This window comes from Panthera onca, chromosome D1 (assembly GCF_046562875.1).
Source record: "Panthera onca isolate mPanOnc1 chromosome D1, mPanOnc1 haplotype 2, whole genome shotgun sequence".
NCBI lineage: Eukaryota > Metazoa > Chordata > Mammalia > Carnivora > Felidae > Panthera > Panthera onca.
Genome location: NC_138348.1, coordinates 60,463,502 through 60,485,966, shown reverse-complemented (window position 1 = coordinate 60,485,966; position 22,465 = coordinate 60,463,502). Strand labels below are relative to the sequence as shown.

The 22,465-nt window shown below is 38.7% G+C and overlaps 1 protein-coding gene across 5 annotated transcripts in view; it reads left to right on the top strand.

Moving 5' to 3' along the window:
* The window catches only part of PAK1 (p21 (RAC1) activated kinase 1), a 155,415-nt gene extending 135,779 nt beyond the window's left edge, over positions 1 to 19,636 (top strand). For all 5 annotated transcript variants that reach the window (XM_060605536.3, XM_060605534.3, XM_060605537.2 and 2 more), the window contains exons 10-15: positions 1,617 to 1,729; positions 5,042 to 5,159; positions 11,277 to 11,376; positions 13,435 to 13,631; positions 16,456 to 16,593; positions 18,312 to 19,636. In XM_060605536.3, coding sequence (XP_060461519.1) covers positions 1,617 to 1,729; positions 5,042 to 5,159; positions 11,277 to 11,376; positions 13,435 to 13,631; positions 16,456 to 16,593; positions 18,312 to 18,398 — 753 coding nt within the window. In that variant the 3' untranslated portion in view covers positions 18,399 to 19,636. The remainder of the gene's footprint in view (positions 1 to 1,616; positions 1,730 to 5,041; positions 5,160 to 11,276; positions 11,377 to 13,434; positions 13,632 to 16,455; positions 16,594 to 18,311) is intronic.
* Positions 19,637 to 22,465: the final 2,829 nt, after the last annotated feature.

Below are 22,465 nucleotides of genomic sequence, written 5' to 3'. Positions count from 1 at the left end.
AAAACAAAGTTCTTATCAACCCACTGAATTCTCTCTTTCTCTCTTCATTTCCACAAACATTTGTTGAGCAACCACTGTGTGTCAGGTCCTGTGCTTGGCACCAGGGATTCTGAGTTTTCAAATGAGCTCTCAAGCTTCTAGAGATACACACCCTAACTAATCATCATAAAGGCACTATGTGGTAAGTTCCCTAAGAGAGCTATAAATATGATCTTATGAGGCTTTAAAGAAGAGAAAAAAGCCTATCTGGTTTGGAGAATGAGGTTTCTTTTGGCCTGACACAAAGTATAAATAGCTTTTGAACATGTGGAAAGGATGCAAGGTACTCCAAATGGAGAGAAGATCAGATCACAGAGTATGTGAAGGAATACAGTGGGAAGTAAGATAGGGGTCAGATCATGAGAACTTTGAATGTTGGGCTGAGGAGCATCTAGGCAAACAGAAACCATTTATGTATTTGAGCAGAGCAGGGTGTTATCAAATGTGCACTATGGGGAAGATTAATTTGGCCTTGTGTGCAGGGTAAATTGGCATCACTTTTGAGGGTTCTAATCCTAACTTTGCTACTGAATCACTTGTATACAAATAACATATCCTCTCTGAATCATGATTTCCATATCTGTCAAAAGGAATCAATATTAATGCTTAACTCATAGTGTGTCTCTGAGGGTTAAATGAAATAAACCTGAGAATACCTTACCTAATACTTGATACATAGAAGAAATGGACACAAAGTGTCTTGGAAACTAACTTATACCTTATATTTGTGTTATGTGGAAATTCATTTCCACAGACAAAAAAACCTATTAAATTCTTTTTGATACATAAATATTAAGGATCTCATCCCCTTTTTCTCTTCTCTCTTAATGTGATCAACTCTGATTTATCTTTCCACACCAAGTTCAAAAAGTCATCCCCCCCTTTATGAAGCGTCTCAACATTGCCATATTGAAGGAGGTCTTGCTCTATTTTGTGTTTCTGTAACACTTCGTATGGACTTTTGTTATGGCATACCTCTTTTATATTGTGATTAAAAAAATATTTTTCTCTTATGAATATTTTATTAATAGAAGGTTTGATCCTCAAACTTTGGTGCACATCAGAATCAGCTGGAGCATTTATTAAAACAGAATTTCTGCATCTTTCTGGGTGGGACCTAAAAAATTTCAATTTCTTGGGCACCTGGATGGCTCAATCAGTTAAGCGTTAGACTCTTGATTTCAGCTTAGACTCTTGATTTCAGCTTCAGATCATGATCTCACAGTTCATGAGGTCGAGTCCCGTGTTGGGCTGTATGCTGGCAGCATGGAGCCTGCTTGGGATTCTTGTTCTTCCTCTCTCTCTGCTCCTCCCCCACTTGCGTGTGTTCTCTCTCTCTCTCTCTCAAAATAAATAAATAGCCATTAAAAAAATAAAAATTTTAATTTCTAACAAGTTGCCAAATGATGTTGATGCTGCTGGTCCGGGAACCTCACATCGAATACACGGGTTTATGTGAATTCTGCAAGGGCTAAGACTGATTCGTCTCTGTCTCCTTAGTGTTTAAATTCTGGTACTAAGTAGTCACTCAGTAAATGTTGAGTGACTGGTTGCTCATTGAATGTACTCTGTTTCAGGTGGCCATTAAGCAGATGAACCTTCAGCAGCAGCCGAAGAAAGAGCTGATTATTAATGAGATCCTGGTCATGAGGGAAAACAAGAACCCAAATATTGTCAACTACTTGGACAGGTATGAAGTAATAGGTCTTGTCAGAGAGATCAGCCTGGGACTGATGGGTGGTGGAATTATTAGTGGAGAAGGCATCACTAGCACTCTAAACTGCCTTCATTTAAGAATCTTCTGTGATGCTTGGCTGTCTGCCTCTGACCCTGTATACTGCTGGACACCTCTGATTGCTGCACAGTCTTTCTGGGTTAGATGAACCCTACCACCCTGTAGCTTCTGACACCTGGTCCCAGAACCGTTTGTTCTGCCTCACAGAGGCCCTTCAGCCCATCTGCCAGAATCAGCCATGTAAGTCTTTAAATCATTTCACATTCCAGATCTTTCCTTATCCTACTCACCCTCCTGAATAAGTTCTAGTTTATCTTTCTCATTCTCTCAAAATTTGACAGTCTGTAGTTTCATTTGAGATTGACCAATATGGAAAGAATAAGACTTCTCTTGTTCTAAATTCAACATGATTTCATCCACTGTTTTATTTTTAGGAAGCCTGTTTCATTGTTGACCTCTAGTTAGTCTGTAGTCAATTTAAATCTCTGATACCTTTTTTTTTTTTTTAAATGGGAGCTTGCCTTAAACTGGTAATGTAGAACTTTTTAGGAACCTTCATTAAATCCCATTTTGATTATGTCAGCCCATTATTCCAGCTCATCAGAATTCTGTTCTTAAACATAATAATAGTGGTTATAGCTAACATTTGTGTTATGCTTTACTTTGCACCAAGTACTTTCATGAACATATCTAATTGTGAAATAGGGTTTACTACCTGTATTTTACTGAGAAGAAACTGAGGTTCATAGAAGTTAATAACTTGTCCAAGACCAGTAAGACAGTAAGTAGCAAATGAGGGTTTTGGATTTGAATATTCCTAGCACCAACATCCATACCCTTTCCATCATATCATGTTCTTTTCTCCTATATGTGAAAAAAGAAAGTGAGCTTCTTGCCTGGGTTTTAGAGACATCACAGGTCGAGGTGCTATTGGACTAAGTCTTGGACTCTAACTTTTTTTAATATTTATGTTGCATTGTCAGCTATATTTCATTTCTACCAGATTCTGCCAGATTTCTTCTTTTGCATCTAAAACATTGGTAGGCTTCGGTTTCTTTAAAGAAGAAAAGAGTTGGACTTTGACCTTTCCAATGCATAATGTTGATAACTATAGCAAATAAAGCCTTCTTCCTTTTTGAGGAATGATTGTCTTTCCATGATGCGGATCATGACTGGCTTTGAAAAATCCTCTGAAAGTTATTATTCACCTTCCCATCTCTTTGAAGAACTTATTATATAGAAGAGTATAGCTTGGACAAACTCCTGAAGGCTATAAGGGTACCAGATTTTGGCTTAGGATGAGGAAAAATGAAAGCTTCCAATAAAAGTATGTCCTATCTCACTAAAAAGTGAGTGTCTTATCACTGGAGGTATCTAAACGATAAAATGCATGACCATGTTATTGAAGGAATTTGTGTCCTGGGAATAAGATAAGAAAATTTATAAATTTGTTTATCAATTGTGCCTTTGCTGGTGTTTCCAGAGGCTTGTGCTGTGAAACCAGAAGTAAGTAAGGTTCAATCCCTGCCTTCAAATAAAAAAATACCCAGGAGCTCCTGTGGGAGCACAGAGGAGGGTGCCCTTACCCTGAGCAGTAAGTGAAGGTATTGCAGTTGAGCGTCTGATTCTTGTGAGTTGTCCCAGGGGAGAGCTCCATCCGATTTGTTCTTCTCCAAATGTGTGATGCTCTGAGGCTTTACCTTGGAGATGTGATTTTTGATGGTACCTTGGCATACAGTGTAGCCACAGAGTTTTTGGGACAACCTGTATCTGTTTGTGCATTGTCTTAGCTTTGCACAGCAAAGCCCAGGTATGTCATGTCAGGCCCAGGTAAAGAGGCTCTCTTTTCCAAGTGTCCAGAGATAGTCTCTTGAACCCTCATATTTCTTCCTCCCAATCAGTCCAAGCTGGCAGATGTCTCCTTGATGTGCTGGATGAGAGGGCATAATGTGCATTCTTTGTCAGGGAAGAAATAGGCTCATGCCAGTGGAGAGTTTTTTACCCAGTCCTAAATTATCTTTTAGTCCAAGTCCCCATCATCTTCTCTCTCAAAAGAGATTCAAGTTGAAGAACATCTTAATCTGTCACATATATTCTTCCTGGAAACTAAAAAAAAAAACAAAACAAAAAACTACAAGACTTTGAGTTACAAAGAATATAGAAGCTATGTAGAGAGTACTAGATTCAAAATCAAGAGAAGAGGATTCAAATCCTACCCTTTGCTGAAGGCTTTTTTTTTTTTTTTTTTTTTTTTAACAGTCTCTCTGTCTGCCCAGAAGTAGTCCCAATATCAGGGTGACAATAAGATGACATACCACACAGCTCAAGTCAGTCCAATATAACTTCTTTGTCTAAAGCTAGCAGAAAAGTCTGTAGGGCTCTAGGCTAGTCTTTTTATTTGTTTCATTCTGCAGCTAAAAAGACTGACCAGACAGGCTAAGTGATCTTTTTATTTATCACATAATAGGGCTGAATGATCCAATCCCTGAGTGATAGTATTGGTCGTAACTCATGTCTCAATAATCTCTGTAGGGATACAGCACTAAATGGCAGCCCTTGGCTTACCAGAAGAGGCTTTGGCTCTGCAGGTTTTGTTGAATTCATTTCATTTTTAGAATCATGTAAAGTGGAGATCATTGCCAACATAATATGTGTATGATACTTTATAGCTTTTAAATGGCTTTTATAGCCATTATTTCATTTAATATTTACAATCAATTATCTTTTATTTTGCTCATTGATTTATTCAGGAAACATTGGCATCTACTGTGTTAGACTCTGGGGATAGAGTCTTGAACAAGACCCAGTACTTGGTCTCATGGATCTCAGATTTAGAACTCTCAAGGAGGTTTTGTGACTTGCTCTAATGCTGGTGACATGGATTCCAAATCCCATCTTTGTCAAATGTTTGGTTGCTCTCTGCCTTGATGCTTCTAGATGTGTGGAAATGATGCCTAATTTTGAGAAGCGTTGCTTTGTATTGTGATGAAATGTAATTTTATTATATCTTCAACCTAATAATCTTAGTTCTACTCTTTTGGGCTTCACAGAATAATCTGCTTTGTTTCCTCCAGGAGAATCCACAAGGGATATCAAGTTAGTGTTTCTATCCCCCAGATTTTGCTTTTCCCCGGAAAAAAGAACCCTAGACTTTTCCAGAGCTGATGGAGATACAGGTTCACTCTGTGTATATGCTGAGCCTTTGAAACCCATTGCTATGGCTCAGTGTGCTCTGTTCCTTCTTACCCCTTTTCTATACTCCTACAGTTACCTCGTGGGAGATGAGCTGTGGGTTGTCATGGAATACTTGGCTGGAGGCTCTTTGACAGATGTGGTAACAGAAACTTGCATGGATGAAGGCCAGATCGCAGCTGTCTGCCGTGAGGTAAGGCCAATGGCCAACCAGCCTCGAGCAGGAAGTGGTCTTCATATCAGTGTCTATCAGAGTTTTTTACTTGATGGGATTTCTGCCTGGGCACTGAAGGTGGAAGAAATTTGCTGGACTCTCCCATTATTCTTTTGTTTAGCTGTTTTGAATTTTCTATCACTATGATCTATTATTTAAAGATAACTTTATTCTGATTATAAAAGTATATACCCATTGTAGAAAAATTAGAAATTACATATATATATATGTAAAGTCACTCAATTTCAACCTTAAAGGTGACTGCTATAAATACTTTGTAGTATTTTTCTCTTTTACATGGATATATATTTTAATCATATTTTTATTCTACTTTCCTCTTCTCTTCGTGTGCTGCGAAGGAAATAAAACAGATTAAGAAGGTAGTGACAGAGGAGGTACTATTTTAGACAGAGTAGTCAGGGATGGTTTTGCCATAGATTTGAATAAAGATCTGAATATACGAAAAAGCAAGCCACACAAAAATCTGGGGTAAAATAGTTCCAGGCAAAAGAAATGGAAAATGAAACTTAAATAGGTATTCTCTTTTCTCTTCATTGCTATTAAATGTCAAAGGTCTGTAATATGCTGGTGTAAGAGGAGAAAAAAAAAATTCACAAAGTTTCTGTGAGAAGTAATATCCTCAGGGAGAGCCCCATGTTTTTAAAGCTTTTATTTAAGCTCAGTCAGTTGAGTGTCTGACTTTGGCTCAGGTCGTGATCTCGCAGTCTATGAGTTCAAGCCCCACGTCGGGCTCTGTGCTGACAGCCCAGAGCCTGGAGTCTGCTTCAGATTCTGTGTCCCTCTCTCACTCTGCTATTCACCTGCTCCTGCTCTGTCTGTCTGTCTCTCTCTCTCTCTCTCTGTCTCTCTTAAGAATAAATAAGACATTAAAAAAAATTAAGTTTAAATTCCAATCAGTTAACATACAATGTAATATCAGCTTCAGGTGTACAATATAGTGATTCAGCACTTCCATATATTACCCATTGCTCATCACAAGTGCAGTCCTTAATCTCCATCCCCTCTTTAACCCACCCCTCCTCCCCACCTCCCCTGTGGTAACCATCAGTTTGTTCTCTATAGTTAAGGGTCTTTTTCTTGGTTTGCCTCTCTCTCTCTCTCTCTCTCTTTTTTTCCCTTTCCTGGTTTGTTTTGTTTCTTAAATTCCACATATGGGTGAAATCACATGGTATTTGTCTTTCTCTGACTTATTTCACTTAGCATAATACTGTCTAGCTCAATCCATATCATTGCACATGGCAAGATTTCATTCTTTTTTATGTCTAAGTAATATTCCATTATATATATATATATATATATATATACACACACACACACACACACACACACACACACACACACACACACCACAACTTCTCTTTACATTCATCAGTTGATGGATACTTGGACTGTTTCCATAATTTGGCTATTGTAGATAATGCTGCTATAAACATCAGGGTGTGTGTATCCTTCTGAATTAGTATTTTTATATTTTTTGGGGGGTAAATACCTAGTAGTACAATTGCTGGATCGTAGGGTAGTTCTATTTTTAACTTTTTGAGGAACCTCCATACTGTTTTCCAGAGTTGCTGCACCAGTTTACATTCCCTCCAACTGTGCAAGAGGGTTCCCCTTTCTCCACATCCTCACCAACACCTGTTGTTTCTTGTGTTGCTGATTTTAGCCATTCTGCAGATAGGTGTGAAATGATATCTCATTGTTTTGACTTGTATTTCCCTGATGATAAGTGATATTGAACATCTTTTCATGTGTCTATTGGCCATCTGTATGTCTTCTTTGGAAAAATATCTATTCATGTCTTTTGCCTTTGTTTTAATTGGATTATTTGTTTTTTGGATGTTGAGTTTTACAAGTCTTTTATATATTTTGGATATTACTCCTTTATTAGATATGTCATTTGCAAATATCTTCTCCAATTCCATAGGTTGCCTTTTAGTTTTGTTGATTGTTTCCTTTGCTGTGCAGAAGTTTTTATCTTGATGAAGTCCCAATAGTTTATTTTTGCTTTTGTTTCCCTTGCCTCAGGAGACATATCTAAAAAGAAGTTGCAATGGCCAGATGTCAAAGAGGTTACTACCTGTGTTCTCCTCTAGGATTTTTATGGTTTCATGTCTCACATTTAGGTCTTTAATCAATTTTGATTTTATTTTTATCTGTGGTATAAGAAAGTGGTCCAGTTTAATTCTTTTGGATGTTTCTGTCCAGTTTTCTCAACACCATTTTTTGAAGAGACTATCTTTTTCCCGTTGGATATACTTTCAGTTTTGTTGAACATTAATTGACTATATAGTTTTGGGTTCATTTCTAGATTTTCTATTCTGTTCCATGACCTATGTGTCTGTTTTTGTGCCAGTACCATCCTGTTTTGATTACTACAGGTTTGTAATATAACTTGAAGTCTGGAATTGTGATGCCTCCAGCTTTGTTTTCTTTTTCAAGATTGCTTTGGTTATTTGGGGTCTTTTGTGGTTCCATGCAAATTTTCAGATTTTTTGTTATAGCTCTGCGAAAAATGTTTTTGGTATTTTGATACAGATTGCATTAAATGTGTAGATTGCTTTGGGTAGTATAGACATTTTAACAATATTTGTGATTCCAGTTCATGAGCATGGAATGTCTTTCCATTTCTTTGCTTCATCTTGAATTTCTTTCATCAGTGTTTTAGAGTTTTCAGAGTACAGGTCTTTCACTTCTTTGGTTAGGTTTATTCCTTGGTATCTTATTGGTTTTGGTACAGTTGTAAATGGGATTGATTCCTTGATTTCTCTTTTGTTTCTTCATTATTTGTATATAGAAATGCAACAGATTTCTGGATGTTGATTTTGTATCCTGTGACTATTGAATTTGTATATCAGTTCTAGCAATTTTGGTGGGGTGGGGGTCTTTAGTGTTTTCTATATAGAATAGCATGTCATCTGCAAAGAGTAAACATTTGACTTCTTTCTTGCCAATTTGGATGCCCTTAATTTCTTTTTATCGTCTGACTCTTGTGGATAGCCATATTTTTATTAGAGGAAGAAGATGAAGGAAATATTCAGAGAAGTTGAGGATATTGGATGTTTTGCTGATAAGAGACTGTAGCCCAATAATAGAAAAGTTTCAGAATTAGGGAAAAGTAGATTAGGTGATTAGAAGATGAGATTCAGAGTATTATGGGATTAAGTCTAATATTATGATTGGGGTTTGATGATATAAGATCTGGAGGCATTCAGATGGAAAAATGTAGTTGTATATTTAATCAATATTAGGAAAAGTGAAGTCACGTGAAATCAATTTCATCCTAGAAAATATGATCACCCTGCATCCTGGGATCTGGAACACACACATGTAGGTTAATGGAATTAACACAGACCTGGGATTCTTAGGAGCTATGGCTTCTTTTCTTTGCTGCACTGCTAATACAGTGTTTCTCAACTTTTTAAAATTATTATTATCTCTCCCTGAGGGAGCCTTTTAAGACATTTTTTCCTAATCCCATTCCTCCCCATGAAATATTAATACCATAGATATACTGCATATCTGTTTATGTATTGTGGCCCTTTGGGAAGCCACAAACCACTGTAATATCTAAAATATTTTTCACTCACCCCAGGAGCTAACTTGCACTGATTGAGGATACATGCATATGTATGCTTAGGGAAATCAATTTGCTTCAATTTATATATCTTTAAAATGGGAATTCACCCTGTATATACGTTAGGGGCGCCATATGGATCAAAAAGCACTTAAAAAATTTTTTAATGTTGCATAAATAGGTGACATTACTATTATCTTTAAGTTCTAAGGGATCATCCCTCTTTTAAAAAATAGTTTTATTGAGATATAATTCACATACCATATAATTCATCCATTAAAAAGTATATAATTTAATGGTATTTAGCATATTGAGTTACACAACCATCACCATAATCAATTTTAAAATATTTTCATAACGCCTCCCCCCCAAAAAAACTCCTTACCCATTCATTAGTAGGCACTGCCCCACCCACCCCATTTCTTGACCCCTACCCCCCCAACGCTATGCAATCACTAATCTATTTTCTGTCTCTATAGATTTACTTGTTCTGGACATTTAATATAAATGGAAACGGCTTCTTTTCCCTAGTATAATATTTTGAAAGTTCATCCATGTTATAATGTACATTAGTACTTCATTCTTTTTATTAACAAATAAGATTCCATTTATTTATCATTCATCAATCAATGGACATTTGGGTCATTTCCACTTTTTTGGCTATTATGAATAATAACATATGTACTTGTACAAATTTTTGGTTGGATATCTGTTTTCATTTCTCTTGGGTATAAGCCTAGGAGTGGAACTTCTGGTCATATAGCAACTTGGTGTAAGAAATGGCCAAACTGTTTTCCAAAGTAGCTGTATTTTTTGATATTCCTACAAACAATGTATGAGGGTTCTAATTTCTCAAAGTTATTTTTTTATCATAATTTTTGACATCCAGAAATCAGGGTCTCCAGCCTCCTAAGGAAAGCAACTCTTACTTTTTTAGGCAAAAGCTGCTTCTGAATATTGGTTTGTTCTTAATTTAGCCATTGGTATGTTCTTAGAAAGTGAAGTATTAATTTGAAAACATTGAAGTAGTATTTTCCAATTGGTTTGCATCTTTAGTATTTTTCAGTTGGTAGAAGCTTCTAAAATGTTAGCTTTTCGTTATGGACTTAAACTAGTAGATTTAGTAACAAACCTGAGGTTATTTTTTCTTATCCCCACATTTTACAGATGGGAAAACAGTAGCCTGGAGAGAGTAAGTGATTTGTTTAGAATGTTAGTATCATTAGTCAGGAAGTGGCAGCACCAGGCATTTTCATTGTTCCATTAGCCTCTGTGTTATTCACTCTGCCTGCTAATTATAGATGTTTTCCAAGATTCTTTTCTTGCTTTTGTCTTCTATAACATTTGCCAGTTGCAGCCATAACTATAACTTAAAAAAAAATCACCTGGTCACAAATGACTCAAATATTTATCTCAAGTCCATATCTCCATATAGAACTTAAGACTCATATGTTCAGTTGTCTACTGAATATTTGTCTGCAAATGCTTATACGTATATAAAATTTAACATACCCAAAACAGTACAAATTATCTCCTCGCCAATAATAAGAGTTTTCTAACTTCACTGTTGCTTGTTCTTTAAAATAAGTTTCTTTTTTTTTTTTTAATGTTTATTTATTTATTTTGAGAAAGAGAGAGAATGTGAATGAGGGAGGGGAACGGGGTGGGGCGGGGGGAGAGACTATCCCAAGCAGGCTCCGTGCTGTTAGCACAGAGCTGGCATGGGGCTGGATCCCATGAAACATAAGATCGTGACCTGAGCTGAAATCAAGAGTTGGACATTCAACCAACTGAGCCACTCAAGTGCCCCCTAACTTCACTGTTTCTAATATCACTTTCATGTGTCTCAGATATGACTCTCTTTGTCACTTTCCTCCAGTTTTATCATTATAAAATCATTTCCATTCTTCCTCAGTAGTTTTTCTTGGGCCTCAGCTTCTTTGTTAAGGATCTAATGTTTGATAAAAAAACAAAAAACAAAAAAACTCCAAAATGGATTGGAGGAACTTTTGTACCTAAAAACTATTGGGGCGCCTGGGTGGCTCTGTCAGTTGAGTGTCTGACTTCAACTCAGGTCATAATCTCATGGTTCATGGGTTTGAGCCCTGGGTCAGGCTCTCTGCTGAGCCCACTTCGGATCCCATGTTTCTCCCTCTCTCTCTGCCCCTCCCCCACTCACACGTATGTACTCTTTCTCTCTCTCAAAATAAATGAACATTAAAAAAAGGAAACTATTGTAAGGTGTACTATAATTACAATAAGATATGGTAAGGCATATTATAAGAAAGGCATAAAGCAGGACCAAATTAGAAGAGTGCTTAGCCAGGAGACAGAAGATTAGGCTATAGACCTGCCTCCACCACAGATTGGGAGCAAGTTCTGTTTACTCACTGGGCCCCCACTTTCTTGGTCATAAAATGAGGAGGTTGGATTAGTTGATTTTCTATAAGTTTTCATATTATAAGTCCTTTTTTTCTCCCTCTGCTCATCGACTTCAATAGTGCCTGCAGGCTTTGGAGTTTCTGCATTCGAACCAGGTCATTCACAGAGACATCAAGAGTGACAATATCCTGTTGGGAATGGATGGTTCTGTCAAGCTAAGTGAGTAGGAATGAAGATACTTCTCTTCCTGGTGGGACCCTGTCTCCTGGGGGAGGGTAATCATATAATAGTAGCTACAAGACTGAGCAAGGGGTCTTCGCTTACAGGCACATGTTGGAGATATTGAGGGTCAGTTCCAGACCATTGCAGTAAAACAAATATTGCAGTAAAGCAAGTCAAATGAATTTTTTGGTTTCCCAGTGCATATAAAAGTTATGTTTACACTACACTGAAGTCGATTAAGTGTGTAATAGCATTATGTCCAAAAAAATGATGTACATTTCTTAATTAAAAAATACTTTCTTGCTAAAAATTGCTAACCATTATCTGAACTTTCAATGAGTTGTAATCTTTGTTTTTGTGAAGAGTCTTGCTTTGATGTTGATGGCTGTGCACTGATCAGGGTGGTGGTTGGTGAAGGCTGGGGTGGCTGTGGCAGTTTCTTAAAATAAGACAATAATGAAGTTTGCTGCGTTGACTGATTCTCTTCCACTTCATGAACAACTTCTCTGTAGCATGCAATGCTGTTTGATAGCATTTTACCCACAGTAGATCAGCTTTCATAATGGGAGTCAGTCCTCTCAAACCCTGCTACTGCCTTATCAACTAAATTTATGTAATATTTTAAATCCTTTGTGTCATTTCAACAATCTTCATGGCATCTTCACCAGGAGTAGATTCCATCTCAAGAAATAGTTTCTTTGCCCATCAGTGAGAAGCCACTCCTCACCTGTTCAGGTTTTATCATGAGATTGCACTAATTCAGTCACTTCTTCAGGCTGTACTTGTAAGTCTAGTTCTCTTGCTATTTCTACCACATCTGCAGTCAGAACATAGACATTTATCGATTTAAATAAGTTCACCATCTTCTATGGGTGCAGTTCGTGATGCCCCAACACAATTACAGTGGTAACATCAAAGATCACTGGTCACAGACCACCATAACAGATGTAATTATAATGAAAAAGTTAGAAATATTATGAGAATTACCAAAATATAACACAGAGACATGAAGTGAGTAAATGCTGTTGGAAAAATGGCACCGATAGACTTGCTCATCACAGAATTGCTACAAACCTTCAATTTGTAAAAATCCGTGATGTGCAATAAAGTGAAGTGCAATAAAATGAGGTATGTCTGTGTTTCCTGGGATATGCAAGCTCTTTATAGTACTCAGCACTATGCAGGATGTCATTTCGTTTTTTCCCCGTCCATTTATATGTTTAGCCAAAAGAAATTTACTGAATGCCAACTGTGTGCTATGTCCAGTGATGGCACCAAGGATACTTTTGCTTGTCTTCAAGTAGCTCTCAGTCTAGTAGTGGAGAAATTAGTGTAGTTTCTTTGATTCATTCATTCAGCACACTTTTATCAAATATCTATTATACCTAGGCCCTCTGGGAATAAAAAAATGAGTGGGAAGACATAGCCTTTTCTATCAAAGGCCTCAATTTAAATAAACATATAATTGCAATACAATAAGAATGAACTATAAGCAGAACATTTTGTTTGAAAGTGTGAGGATCAGTAGCCCAGACAGACAGCTGTGTTACAGATGGGCAACTTATGGGAAGATTGTTAGCAGTCTTTGTCCAGGGGCACAGGGTGAGAAATTAATAAAAGCAGGGCCATTCCTACTTGTAGGTGATTAGGGCTTAAGTCTGGGACTCATTCCCAGAAAATAAAACAAGGACCTAGACTGCCAGATTCTGGGACATGGGTGTGGATTTCAAGAAGAAAGCAGAATTGGGGCAAGTAATCAAGGCCAAAACGGGCACCTTTGGCTCTAATGCCTAGTTCTTCTAGTTTGAGGAGGGGTAAGAGGCCAGAGATGATGTCTCTTTTGTTCGTCTTGTTTCTTTTCAATGTCGGACAGAGGACAGGCTAAGAGCTGGATGTGAAGGTGGCAGTCATGTGATTCCAGGTCTGGAGAGAGAAGGGATTGCCATGGCTGGGAGCTAGGCAGAGCTTGACAGCTAAGGATAGGTACATAGTCAATACTTATGGAAGGTGTACCCTAAATATATGTCCATTCTTTCTTTTCTTTTCTTTTTCTAGCTGACTTTGGATTCTGTGCCCAGATCACCCCAGAGCAGAGCAAACGGAGCACCATGGTGGGAACCCCATACTGGATGGCACCAGAGGTTGTGACACGGAAAGCCTATGGGCCCAAGGTTGACATCTGGTCCCTGGGCATCATGGCCATTGAAATGATTGAAGGGGAGCCCCCATACCTCAATGAAAATCCTCTCAGAGTGAGTGTTACTAGTCCCATTTCAAGATGTTTGGGCTATTGTCTTTAGTCCCAGGAAATGAGACTCAGGCTATTCCCTACAGTTTTCAACCTGGATCTGTCTTTTCTAGATAAAACTAGGCACTATTGGATTTAAAGAAAAGAGATATTCACAGTCACTCATTTATTCAACAATTATTTGAGTTCCTGCCATGTAAAAGAAAGCCATGTTCTAATGGCAATGAAGAAATTAATAAATAGTAACAGAGGGTAAGTGCTGTGAAATAAAGCTGAGTAAAGGGCTTATGAGAGTGATGGGGAAAGAGGGAGAAATGTACTATTTTATTTAGAGTAGAGAAGGAAGTCCTCCCTTATAAGTTATTTGAGCAGAAACCTGAAGAAAGGAGCAAGCCATGCAATTAACCTGATGCAAGAGTTTCCCAGGTATCAAGTATATAAACGACTTGATTTGAGAACACACTTGTATCCAGGAAAAAACCAAAGAGGGCAGTGTTCCTAAGTGAGTGAGTGGGGAGGAGAATAGTAGACAAGGTCAGAGAACTAGGAGGGGACCAAATCAGACCTTGTGACCATCTTGAGAATTTGGCTTTTATTCTGTAAGAGATTGGAAGCCATTGAAGGATTTTGAGGTGAGGAGTAGTATGATGTAATTTATGTTATGAATTAACCATTTTGGCTGCTTTCATAGAAAGCAGACTCTGAAATACTGTTATAATCATTCAGGTAAGAGTGGTAACTTGGACTATGTTGGTGGCATGAAGAGTGGTTAGACTCAGGAAATATCTTGAACATACAGCTGACAAGGTGAATTAGATATCAGAGAAAGAGGAATCAATAATGCCTATGAGATTTTGGGCCTTAATTGCTGAAAAAGTTCAGTTGCCATTTACTAGGAAGGTCGAAGAGCAAGTAAAATTGGATAATAGAGTTTGTTTTTAATGTGTTAATTTGAAATGTTTATTAGACATCCAAGTAGAGATGTCGCACAGAGTTGGGCATAGGAGTCTGGAGTTTAATGGTGAGAGGTCAGAGCTATAAATACAAATTTATCAGGAAGTAGTGTATAGTTGGTTTACTTAAGCATTGGAACGAGATGATTGATGCGATCACTCACCTAGGGAGTAAGGTTTGAGTACTGAGCCCTGGGGTACTCTCATGTTTACAGTTTGGAGGAACTAGCAAAGTAGACCAAGGAATGGCCTTTCTAGAACTGAGAGAAGTGTGTTCCGGAGGCCAAGAGAACAAAGTGTTTGGAGAAGAACTGTGTTCTTTGGAGAAGGACATTGGCTGTGTCAAATGTCACTGATTGTATGAGATAAAGTTGAGAAATACACATTATATTTGCCAATGTGGAGGTTAGTGATGAGCTTGACAGTCAGTGGAGTGATGGTACTGAAATGATAGCCTAATTAGAGTAAATCCACCAGAATGGGAGAAGTTGAGATGGCATGTGAAAGCAATTGTTGTTGTTGTTTAAGGAGTTTTGCTCTTAAGAGAAAAGAGAAATGGAGCAGGAACTAGAAGTAGAGTTGAGGGAGGGTTTAGTTTAGTTGTTTTTTTTTTTTAAGGTATTATTACATCATGTTTGTGTGGGCATAGCAATAATCTAGTGCAAAGGAGGAAAGTCATCATGTCCAAGAGAGAAGTGACATCTGTAGGAGTGATGTCCTTAAGTTGATGAGAGGGGTTGGATCAAGTATTGAAGTAAAGAGTATTAGATTAGAGTATGGACAATTTATCCATTGCAATAAGAGAGGGAAGGCAGAGTATATGAATACAGATGTATGTTGGTAATTTTGGTCATGGGCAAATAGGAGAATTATTCTGATTGCTTTTATTTTCTTATTTTTCCCAACCTCCCCTCCATTGCAGGAATTCTCTGTGCGTTTTTGGTAGGTGGTCATCCAATCTTAACTGGATACCTCTTGGGTAGCTCTGATTATTGGAAAGTGCTTCAGTGTACCAAACTGAAACTGCCTGAAGGTCCCAGCTTTGGTCTCTGAATCCACATACTACTCATCTTCCCCCATCTTCCAGTAGCCTTGAAAATGATGACTGGTAGGGTGTGATGGAAATAAGACTGGGATTAGAATCAGAGAACAGAAGCTCATATGATTAAGTTGATACTTGGCATATCCCTTTATGTTTCTGGACCTTATTTGTGAAATGGGGATAATTCTTGCCTAGCCCATTATCCAGATTTATTATTGTGGTCATTAAATGAGGTAGTGTTTGTGTAAATACTTTGTGAATTAAAGTGCTCAGTGCTTGAAAAGGACTGTTTTGTTTTGTTTTGTTTTGTTTTGTCTTGTTTTTTTAACTTATCCCATAAGATGCTCCATGTTAGGGGAACTGGGAGGCAACAGGGAAACAGATTGTTGCTTTACAGACATTTCCTTTCTATATTCCTCTCTGTTAGAAGAAATCAGTTCTTAGAGGACTCAGGTGCCAAGGCATCAGGAATAATTTCCTCCAGCAAATGGGCAGGTGTTTAATTCTTCAGGCTAAATGAATAATAAGCCCCTTAGTTCTATAATCAAGAATAATAATAAAGCCATGGGTCTGGAACACACAGACATGTGATATAGATATAGATAGGCACTATTATCATCCCTGTTTTTACAGATGAGGAATTTGGAAACTCACTGACTTGCACATGATCACATGGCCTTTAAATGTTAAATAAGATCCTTAGGTCATATTCTTTCCAGTCTCTTTGTGTCCTAGAGGCATAAAGCAGCCGACCATATTTCTAGAGGGCAAGTGTGGGAACTAGGAGAGAACCCCAGCTGGAGCCTACGGTGATTCTTCATTTGTATTGCCAGGCCTTGTACCTCATTGCCACCAATGGGACCCCGGAGCTTCAGAACCCAGAGAAGCTATCAGCTTTTTTCCGGGACTTTCTGAACCGCTGTCTTGAGATGGATGTGGAGAAGAGAGGTTCAGCTAAAGAGCTGCTGCAGGTAACTGTCCTTAAGCAGAGAAGCTCCAAATTCAAGGGATCACTAAACCAAGTCTTTTTTGCTTCATTTTTGCACGTGAGGCACTACTAGGCCTCTCTCCTACAACTTACCTCCACTCAACTTCTATTCCTATTTCCCTAACCTCTTTCATCCCTGGGCCTTTGCTCAAGCTATTCCCTGAGGCTGTTCCTCAGTCTGTTAAAACTACACATAGGCTTAGCTTAAAAATCTGCTTACTGAGCTCCTGTTGAATTTTGCCTGTATTGTCACCATAGTTGAGTCTTACCTAATATAAAATGGAATCATACAATATGAAAACTTGTGCCTGGCTTCTTTCACTCATCATAGTGTCTATGGGATTCATCCTGTTGTCAGCATATCAATTATTCATTCTTTTCTTTATTTATTTTATTATATTTTTAATGTTTATTTCTGAGACAGAGAGAGACATAGCATGAGTGGGGGAGGGGCAGAGAGAGAGGGAGATGCAGAATCTGAAGCAGGCTCCAGGCTCTGAGCTGTCAGCACAGAGCTGGACACGGGGCTTGAACTCACAAACTGTGAGATCATGACCTGAGCTGAAGTCAGTCGCTCAACGGACTGAGCCACCCAGGTACCCCAATTATTCATTCTTTTGAATTGCTGTGTAATTTTCTGTATAGTATTATATAAATATCACATTCATTCTTTCATTCTCTTGGACATTTGGGTTCTTTTTAGTTATGACTATTTTTTAAATATTTATTTAAAATACTCTTTTTAAAAAATATATATTATATATATGTATATATTTTACTTAAATTCAAATTAGTTAACATGTAGTGTAATAATGAGTTCAGGAATAGAATTTAGTGATTCATCACTTATATATAATACCCACTGCTCCTCCCAACAAGTGCCCTTCTTTTTTTTTTTTTTTTTTTAACGTTTATTTATTTTTGAGACAGAGAGAGACAGAGCATGAACGGGGGAGGGGCAGAGAGAGAGGGAGACACAGAATTGGAAGCAGGCTCCAGGCTCTGAGCCATCAGCCCAGAGCCTGACGCGGGGCTCGAACTCACGGACCGTGAGATCATGACCTGAGCTGAAGTCGGACGCTTAACCGACTGAGCCACCCAGGTGCCCCAACAAGTGCCCTTCTTAATGTCCATCACCCATTTAGCCCATCCCCACACCCAACACTCCGCCAGCCACCCTCAGTTTGTTCTCTGTATTTAAGAGTCTCTTATGGTTGTACTCGTTCTGTTTTTATCTTATTTTTGCTTCTCTTCCTCTCTGTTCATCTGTTTTGTTTACTAAATTCCACATATGAGTGAAATCATATGATATTTGTCTTTTCTGACTTATTTTGCTATAATATACTCTAGTTCCATCCACGTTGTTGCAAATGGCCAGTTATGACTATTGTAAGTAAAGTGACTATGAACATTCTTGTGTGTGTCTTTTGGTGGATACACAAACTCTTTTCTGTTGGAAATACACCTGTGAGTAGAAATGCTGGGATATAGCAGAGATGTGTGTTTGAGTGGTAGATAGATACTGTCAGTTTTCCAAAATGGTTTGTTACCTTTTAAAGATGTTCTTCAACTTGGGGATGATCTGAAGCTTTCCAGACAGAGCCTTGTGCAAACATGGATAGCCTTATTAACATCTTATAATGGTTACTGAGGAAGAATGGTAAATAGTCATGTGTCTTTTGCTCTTTTTTTCCTTTCTAGCATCAGTTCCTGAAGATTGCCAAGCCCCTTTCCAGCCTCACTCCACTGATTGCTGCAGCAAAGGAGGCAACCAAGAACAATCACTAAAACCACGCTTGCCCCAGCCTCATTGTGCCAAGACTTCTGTGAAATAAATGCTCATTTTAGAAATTCAAGCCCCCGATGCCCTCTCTTCCTTGCCTTGCTCCTCCCATTTCCTGGTCTAGCGCTCTCATGTCTTTGATCCTTGAGAACTATGTGTCCAGCATTGAAGAGAACCGCAACTGACTAATGAGATGATGTCCATTTCTAAGTAAGGAATTTCCTCCCAATTCATGGATATGAGGGTGGTTTACCATCAAGGGCTTCTTTGAATAAACCCGTGGACTCCTTTTCCCATCCCCTCCATCTCTCACCTGCCAGTCAGTTCTTGACTCTATAATTTTTGGCTTTGTAACATTATCAATTTGTAATCAGTTGAGACTTCTTTAGTGCTTGCTTTTCTTTGACTGAACTGCCCAAACACCTATTGTACTTGAAAATTGGAAGTGCTGGAGGAATGCCATGAGGGTTGATAATCTGCCAGGGATGTGAAATGGCTCATCTTCCTGGACCATGGCTTTGGCGCAGCTGATCCTGATATTGGAGAGAGAGCTACCATGTTTTCTCTTTGTGTATGCTTCTAGCAGCTATTTGGGAGGATCTTCACCCAATAGTGTTCCCCGTGCTATTTCTTGTGAAATGGTCTTGGCTATGTAGCAGCTTTTGATTCCCTACATCCCCTAGGCTGCTGCCCCAATTCTGTCCTTGTTTAGAACATTGAGAGGTTTCCCAAGGCACATGCTGGGTGAGAACAGTGTGAGAAGTCAGGGGAAAAAATGTAGCTGCTTTTAGAACAAAGTCAGGTATCAGCACCTGTCCCGCTGTACCTATGTGTTGTTTTGAGAACTCAGCTTCTTTTTCCATCTGGAATAAGGAGCTGAAAGATTAACTTAGATCTTCTGATGGCCTGAATCTTTGGGTCAGAGGGAAGGACCTCGAAATGTGAAACTACATGTTAGTTTTGGATGGATTTGGCAACCTGATAAGATACTCTGCCGGCTGTGAAGGGACCCTGTTTTTACAATGCATGGCCAAGCTCTCTGCAAATGGAAATGCTTGCACTGGGTGTTGGGGATGTTTGCTACCTCCTGCTATCTTTGTGGTTTTGGTCCTCCCACTATGATAGGACCCCTGGCCAGCATTGTCATGTCAGTCCCATTGGCTACCTTGTCATGCTCTGAGGTACCACTGCCTCTGTAGCACAAGTTTTATTTCCTTCAATAAAAGGAGATGAAAATATTCTACTTGGAGTATGCCTTTCTTCTTTGCCCTTTTCCTTTCTTTTCTAATTTTTTATTTATTTTTATTTTTATTATTTTATTCTATTTTTTTTAATATGAAATTTATTGTCAAATTGGTTTCCATATGACAACCAGTGCTCATCTAATTTTTTATTTTAAAATAATTTCAAACTTGTAAGAAAACTTAAAATATATATTATAAAATATATATATGTATTTTTCTCTTTGAACCATCTGAGATTAAGTTACCTTTACCACCATGTACTTCAATGTGTATACATTCCTCTTAACACTTTTATTTTAAATATAAATTAAGAGAACTGTTTATATATTACAAGGTATTCACTCAGACAGTTGTGGAAACTGAGAAGTCCCATGATCCACATCTGCAAGTTGGAGGCCCATGAAGGCTGGGGTGTAGTTCACAGGCCTGAGAGCCAGAGAGCCAGTAGTATAGATTCCAAAGTCTGACACGCAAGAACCAGGAGCACCCAGGGCAGGAGAAGATGGATGTCCCAGCTCAACAGTCAGGCAGAGAGCAACCCACTCCACCTTTTTGTTCTATTCAGACCTTCAGCTAATTTGACGATGCCCACCCAAGCAGGGTCATCAGCTTTACCCTGTCCACCAAGTCATATGCTAATCCCTTCTGGAAATACCCTGACAGACACACCCAGAAGTAATGTTTAACCAGACACTGGGCATCCCATGGTCCAGTGAAATTGACACAGAAAGTTAACCATCACATACCCATCCCCACCTCCAGGTGGAGGAACTCCCGTGGGGACTAAGTGAGCTGACAGCTTTTATAGTGCTGTGTTATGACTTTTAGACCAAGGGGTCAAAAGTGAAGAGTGGAATAAGTCAGAGAAAGACAGATAGCATATGTTTTCATCGTATGTGGAATTTGAGAAACTTAACAGAAGACCATGGGGGAAGGGAAGGGGAAAAAAACAGTTTCAAACAGAAGCAAACCATAAGAGACTCTTAAATACAGAGAACAAACTGAGGGTTGAAGGGAGGGAAGGGGAAAATGGGTGATGGGCATTGAAGACGGCACTTGTTGAGATGAGCACTGGGTGTTGCATGTAAGTGATGAATCATGGGAATCTACTCCCGAAACAAAGAGCACACTACACACTGTATGCTAGCTAACTTGACAATAAATTATATTTAGAATTAAAAAAAGAAAAAATGTAAAAAAAAAATGAAAAAGTTGGTGATCCCCAATCTTGTCTTATGGAAAAAAAAAGTACAAAGGTACTGGAGGTCCTACATGCAGTTACTGAGAGTACAAGTACAGTGGCATTGCTTACGTGTGACATAGAATGTTAGGTGATGGTACAGCCCATCAGAAGACAGGAGTGTTATTTATACCTTCCACTTTGAGCTTGCAGTGGTAAACTGGTTAGTCTGATGAAGCCTGAGGAGTTGTTAGCTGATTGCCCCTCTGGAATCTTAGAATCTTGGGATTGTCTGATAGTTGGGTGTTAAAACAGAAGTATTGCCTCTCCTGCAAACTTTCCAGCACTCTATTTGAGCAGTATAGGCATGACTGTTTACTACTGGGATAGCTAGACATCCACTCAGATAATAGAACATTCTTCATACCCAGACAGCTTAACAGCATATTTCCATGCCTTTTATTGCCTGCAGAATGTGGAGGCAAGAGAACTCTGAAACTCTCTACTCATAGACAATTGCTGCTTATTTAATTCTCCATGGGTACCATAAGCATCTATCTTGTGTGTTAGTTTTCAATTGCTGCATAACAAATTACCACAAATGTGGCTCAGTACAACACAAATTATCTCAGTTTCTATAGGTCAAATGTTTGAGCACAGCATGGCTTGATATTTTGCTCAGAGTCTCATTAGGCTGGAATCAAGGTATTGGCCAGGGCTGTAGTTCATCCGGACCTTGAAGTCCTCTTCTAGGCTCACTGGTTGTTGGCAGAATTCATTTCCTTGTAGTTGTAGGACTGAAGTCCTCATTTTCTTTCTAGCTGTCAGCCAAGGACAACTCTCAGCTCCTAGAGGCTGCCTACCGTTTTTTGCCCCACGCCCCCCATAGACAATTCACAAAACAAATGTTTGCTTTATTCCAGATTAGCCAGAGCACATTTCTCTGACTTTCACTTTGGCAACCAGCCAGAGAAAACTCTGCTTTTAAAGGGCTCATGTGATTAGGTCAGGCTTATTTAGATAATCACCCTGTCTTAAGGTCAGCTAATTTCAGAAATTAATTACATCTGCAAAACCCTTCACGACAGTCCCTAGATTCCTGTTTGATTGGAGAAACTAGAAGAAGTTATGTACACCAAAGGCTGGGAATCTTGGGGGGCTTAGTCCATTCGGGCTGCTATAACAAAATGCCATACACCGGGTAGCTTATAAACAACAAATTTATTTCTCATAGTTCTTGAGGCTGAGATGTCCAATATCATGGTGTCAGCATGTTTGGATCCTTGTGAAGGCCCGCTTCCAGGTTGCAGACTGCTAACTTCTTGCTGTGTCCTCATATGGCAGGAGAGACTAGGGAGCTCTATGGGGTCTCTTTTCTAAAAGCACTAATCCCATTCATGAGGGCCCCCCACCCATGACCTAAGTACCTCCAAAGCCCCCACCTCTTCATACCATCATTTTGAGCATTAGGATTTCAACAAAAGAATTGGAAGGGATACATACAGACCATAGCAGGGGCATCTTAGAATTTCTTTTTTAATTTTCTAAATGTTTATTTATTTGAGGCACCTGAGTGGCTCAGTCGGTTAAACGTCCGATTTTGGCTCAGGTGATGATCTCACAGTTTGTGGGTTCGGACCCCACGTCG